The sequence below is a fragment of the Penaeus vannamei genome, chromosome 4 (genome assembly GCF_042767895.1).
Source record: "Penaeus vannamei isolate JL-2024 chromosome 4, ASM4276789v1, whole genome shotgun sequence".
In the NCBI taxonomy this organism is placed as follows: Eukaryota; Metazoa; Arthropoda; class Malacostraca; order Decapoda; family Penaeidae; genus Penaeus; species Penaeus vannamei.
Window position 1 is genome coordinate 35,274,579 of NC_091552.1, and position 6,042 is coordinate 35,280,620.

At 38.3% G+C, this 6,042-nt stretch overlaps 3 protein-coding genes across 3 annotated transcripts in view; all 3 read left to right on the top strand.

Annotated features, from left to right (window-relative positions):
• Positions 1-53: 53 nt before the first annotated feature.
• On the top strand, positions 54-988 carry LOC138860719 (uncharacterized). Its single transcript, XM_070118832.1, has 2 exons — positions 54-312; positions 463-988. The coding sequence occupies exons 1-2, from the start codon at positions 70-72 to the stop codon at positions 733-735; spliced, it is 516 nt and encodes a 171-aa protein (XP_069974933.1). The 5' UTR covers positions 54-69; the 3' UTR covers positions 736-988.
• Positions 989-1,997: 1,009 nt separating this feature from the next.
• On the top strand, positions 1,998-4,229 carry LOC113812386 (uncharacterized). The gene is made up of 4 exons (XM_070121424.1): positions 1,998-2,015; positions 3,135-3,267; positions 3,402-3,658; positions 3,785-4,229. The coding sequence occupies exons 1-4, from the start codon at positions 1,998-2,000 to the stop codon at positions 4,067-4,069; spliced, it is 693 nt and encodes a 230-aa protein (XP_069977525.1). The 3' UTR covers positions 4,070-4,229.
• Positions 4,120-6,042, top strand: part of LOC138861622 (uncharacterized) — a 3,162-nt gene continuing 1,239 nt past the window's right edge. Inside the window, exons 1-2 of the mRNA XM_070121425.1 lie at positions 4,120-4,171; positions 5,733-5,880. Of these exons, the coding sequence (XP_069977526.1) occupies positions 4,120-4,171; positions 5,733-5,880 (200 nt within the window). The remainder of the gene's footprint in view (positions 4,172-5,732; positions 5,881-6,042) is intronic.

Here is a 6,042-nt window from a genome sequence, read left to right on the forward strand (position 1 = left end):
ATATATATATATATATATATCTTTTTTAAACCACTAAATTCTTTCTTCAGCTTCAACCACAATATAACCATGAACTCTCGCGTGTTCGTCGCTCTCCTCCTGTGCGGCCTCTGGGCCTCCTCCGAGTCTCTCATCCTCTTGGGAACCACCGCCGCAGCCGGGACCATCGCCGCTACCACTGTCACTGCTTCTGCAGCGGCAGCTTTGGGCGTGGGCGCCCTGGCAGTGCTCAAGGGAGTTCTTATCGGGAAGCATCTCAAGCGCCGTTACAGGAGGGACGTCGATTCTATGGAGATCGACGATGAAGTTGAGGTATGTACTGAAGATGTTAAGACGGTTCATACCTCAAGCTGTTAGCATGAAATGGACAAAATATATAACTAAATCGTTCTTTCACGAACACAATTAATATTTACGCACTGCGCGGAGTGTATCTAATCCCATATATTTCTTCCTCCAAAGGTGGCCGTCGCCAAGGAACTGGATTCGGCCGGCTGCATCGCCAAGTTGCTGTGCGAGATCGAGGCGACGCCCGCCGACAGCCTCACCCCATCCATGTCCACCTTCAAGACGGCCTTCGAGAATCCCGACAACCTCAAGTCCTCCCGCATCGAGTACGACCAGGCCATCGCCCTCGCCAAGGACGACCCCAAGGCGTGCAGCGTCCGATTCAACAAGTGTGTCCTTTCAAGGGAGGATCTCTTCGTCATGCTCGACACCGTCTTCTCATGCTAGATAAAACCTCACATCACCCATTTTATACTCACCCATCACTCATTTTATATAAGCAATTGTCCTCAATGAATTTACTTGATGTTCTTTCTTGAACAATCATTCAACCATTACACATTCTAATTCACAACCACAACCATGAGGAAATGCAACTGTGATTCCCTTTCCCTGAGCAGAGATTAGCTGTCAAGAGTCAAAGGCTGGAATCTCGTGCAAAGTGACTGACTAGAACTGAAAACCTGCCTCTGAGCTTGCAATAAAGACTAAAATTGATCCCTTTCGATACTTATTTATTTACCTGTCTCTTTACTACAATTCTATAAAAACACATGCGTGTATACACACACACACACACACACACACACACACACACACATATATATATATATATATATATATATATATATATATATATATATATATATATATATATGTATATATATATGTGTGTGTGTGTGTGTGTGTGTATTTATATTCATATATACATATAATCATACATATAGATTGATAAGTTATATATACATTTATATGCAAATACACAAACAAATGTAGACATTTCAATTCGACTCTTGATGTAATATTTTCACCACACACCTGAGCAATATATTCTGAATACAATTGACTTACAGTGAGGCCACCATATACCACCACCGAATACGAACTGTTCAGCACACGACGGATTCGCACGGCTCCCTGGCGATGAATCTGCGGATTCAAAACAAGCGTTTTCATAGAACGTTCGCGTAGGACTAGTATGGCCGGCCAACGAACTAGGAAAAATTACTTATTAGAGCAATCCTATAAATGAAATTGAATTATTCATAAACATAGCTTAGGCCACAGCAATTTTTTTCTTGAATAGCGGGCAAGTCTGGTGATGATGACATATTGGCGGGAGGGAAAAAAATCCCCAGCACCAAAATAAGACAAGTGTACCTCCTACCTTCCAAAGATCAGAAGTAAAGGAATGTATCAGTTCCAGCCCCACCTGGAGGAAGTACAATTCTGCCTTACTGCAAGTCTTCTAGGAGTTGAATACAAACTAAGAATTCTTTCAACCAGAATTTATTATTTTGGAAAAAAAATCGACATATATATATATATATATATATATATATATATATATATATATATATATATTGCCATTTTGTACAGGTAGGAAAAGGACTTTCTGGATATGAAATGAAATTCAGTATAATGCGAAATACGCCAGTACTGATCAGAAGCGACCACCGACCACGGGCACGATAGACAACAGACATGGCATGACGCATGAGAGTAAGGTATTTCCACCAAATATATTTTATTTTTGTTTCGGGGACGGGAGAAACGATACCATACACAATGAATCATAGACAAATTTATTTATATTTATTCACTTGCTATTTCATTCGCGAACGTTACAATATCGGCGGGAAATTTGAAAAAAAAAATAATCGGGATTTTCTTTTTTTCATTTTCTTGGAAATAAATGTCGGCGGGCCCTATTCAAGAAAAAAAATGCTGTGGCCTTAGAGTATGAAGTGATACGAGGAATACTTCATAATTCTTTTGCACATACACATATGTGTGAGTGTATTTTATATATAGATATATATAGAGAGAAAGGGATTTATATATATAAATCACTATATAAATGCGTATATATACATATCTGTCTTTGTGTATTGATGTATTAGAAATTTACATGATTTAGATAAACAGACAGGCAGGTTGACAATATATATATATATATATATATATGTAATATATATACATATATATTACGTATATCAACAAAATACATGAGTATATGCATATCTCATAACTTCCTTTTGAAAAGCACGTTCAGAAAGGCATACATATACTTTTCCATATAAACTTGTGCGTATATATTTACATATATACAAACACACAGACACATGTACATGTATATCTATGGATATATATGTATTTATATACATTTATATATACAAATACGTACACATATAAAGACATAAAGATCTGTACCTATATTTATATACATATACCTGTATACACTTACATACACATATGTGTATGTGTATATGAAATTGTATATATGTATGCATACATATGTATACACATGTGAATGTATGTATATATGTGCACGTACACACACACACATATATATGTGTGCTGGTGTATGTATGTGTTTGTGTGTAAATCCATCTAACCGCTATCTATATACATATATACATACATATATATACATATATATATACACACACACACACACGTGCGTCTGTGGATTTAAAATGTGCATACAAATACATATAAAGCGATGTCTTGTAACGAACGTTCAGAGAAGCAGATACAAGCACATTTGTGCGTTGAGGAAGCACGTACGTAAGGATTGAAATACTATACTAATTTAACGTCAATAGGCCTTACCTGCACCATAGGATACGTTCGCTTTCCCTCTCACCCAGGATCAGGTCCTTCACCCCCCTTGCCTCCGTCCACTCGCTATAAATATCGCGCTCTGCCAGGAACCAACATCACACTCGTCCTCTCACTGCTCCAGAACACAAGCAGGTAAGGGACAAAGATCCTCTTTTCTGGTTCTTCTGAAATTGTTTCCTGTGAGACTCTTGAATATGTCTCAGGTCGTCGACTTCTGACGATTTTAGCTTTCTGCGTAGCCTCACTGTCAACTTTTCTCCTCACAGACTCCGCCACCATCATGAATTCTCGCGTGTTTGTCGCTCTCCTCCTGTGCGGCCTCTGGGCCTCCTCCGAGTCTTTCATCCTCTTGGGAACCACCGCCGCAGCTGGGACCATCGCCGCTACCACTGTCACTGCTTCTGCAGCGGCAGCTTTGGGCGTGGGCGCCCTGGCAGTGCTCAAGGGAGTTCTTATCGGGAAGCATCTGAAGCGCCGTTACAGGAGGGACGTCGATTCCATGGAGGAGGACGTTGCAACAGAAGTAAGTTAACGCTTTTATTAATTACTTTCATAAAATTTAATTGTGCAATTATGTATATGTGGAATGAAAGGCGCATACATAAAGGAATTCTGGACTTTACTAATAATATTCTTTTCACTCCAACAGATTGCTGTGGCCCAGAAGATGGACTCTGCTGGTTGCGTGGCCAAGCTCTTGTGCGAAATCGAGGCCATGTCCGCTGACCAGCTCACGCCAGCCATGTCCACCTTCAAGACCGCCTTCGACAACAACAGCAACCTCAAGGGATCCCGAGGCGTCTACGACCTGGCCATCACCTTCGGCTCCAAGTTCGCCAAGAAAGACGCCAAGGCCTGCAGCGCCCTCTTCGACAAGTGCGTCCTCTCCAGGGACGATCTCTCCTTCATGCTGGATTCCACCTTCTCATGCTAGTCATGAGCACCGCATTCTTACACTAAGCACCTCACAATCACACCATCACCATGCATACACGCAGGCAGACTGAGTGGATCGGAGTCGTCACTGTGACCGAAGGTAGCTTTCAGACTGTCACTGACTGGACCTGAGAGTCACAGTGAATATCTGCAGTGTTCATAACACTATTCATTTTTGCTTACCATCAAATGAAATAAATAATATTTCTCTGAGAAATTACATTTATTTTCCAATCCTTCGCTAAATACGCATGCAAGTGGTGATGTAATATATAACTATATTCATCCATATATCTACATATGTTAATACATATATATATGTGTGTGTGTGTGTGCATATATATGTCCATATATATGTATAGTTTATATACTATATGTATAGAATATATATCCTGATATATATACATATATACCATAAATATACCTTTATATATATAGTATATATATACTGATATATATACATATATATACCATAAATATACCTTTATATATATAGTATATATATATTAATATATATACATATATACGTTGCATATATAAACATATATATGCTCATTTCCCAGGGGACGGATGGTTTTGGCATCACTGGCCACTCTCTGTGTTGACGAGGTACCCTTCAATTGGCTTTGCCACCCTTGTCTAATTGACTGGATGCCTTTCTTGTCTTCTTACTGAACAAAAGTGATGTCCCGTTTCTTCTCTCACAGTTTATCACGGAGACACCTATTCCATAAATTCGAAAATCCTCCTTTCACTCTTCCCCATGCGACAACAGCAGGCGATTCGTTGCCGAGACAGCTCACCTCAGCAGACCAGCAGGGTCAAAGGGGAGATAAAAGGCTCAACTGCACATCTATGAATGAGTACTACAGCAAGGTAAAATGTATGAGGTAATCTCTATATTTTCAGGAAACCTGCATTGACGGAAATACGCATCATATGCAATGTAAATATACGTAGAGTCAATTAGGTCGATAGATATGTATATGTACATATGCAAATATGCATCCATGCATACACATGCAAACATATATACTTATATAGACAGTTTTAGAATATGCCATAGAAGCATTCGAAGGAGGAACACACCAGATCAAAAAATATGTTTTGAAAACAGCTTCTATTACCATTATCATTATCTTTATTATAATCATTATCAATATTATCAGCGTCAAGATTATTAGCATGATTAATATTATTATCAACATTACCGTTGCGATTATCATTATCATTATGATTATCATCATTATCATTATTACTTTTTTCTATTGTCATTATAATTATTAGTATTGCTGTCATCAACAGTATCATTATTATTACCATTACTATCATTGTCACTGCAGTTATTATGATCATCTTCATTTTTATCATTATCACTATTATAATCATAGTTATCATGGCATAATTATCATAATGCATATCGATACCGTCGGGAATATCGCTATATGTCAGTACTGAATGTACTATACATATATATACCTACATATATAGATATATACATATATTGTATATATGTTGCACTCACATATATAAACGAGTATATGCATACGCGTGTGAGTGTGCGTGTGTCTGCAATATGCACAGTTGTATGAACATCGTTTCACATACCTTTTGTTCTTTTTTACCCTGAAAAATCATCCAAAAATCGCCCGTGTCCCAAGACCTTTTGGGAAAGGTCAGTGAAAACACAAAGTTCGGCTATGCTGATTTCCTTTCCCTGGTAACCTTTGAAATCAATGGCATAAATAATGCACTGACCATAAGTTCGAAGGCCTCCAAGCGACGAGATTTGGAGTGCAAGAAAGCCTTGTAAACAAATACTTTGGGACAGTGTTCTTTTCTCTTATTTTGGTGGGGGATTATACATAATTAACAACAGGTATAAAACTCTCTATAAGGACTAAGATATTACGGATAAGACATCTTATGAGATTCAAAAGCTTTGAGATACATTTCCAAAATTAATATGCC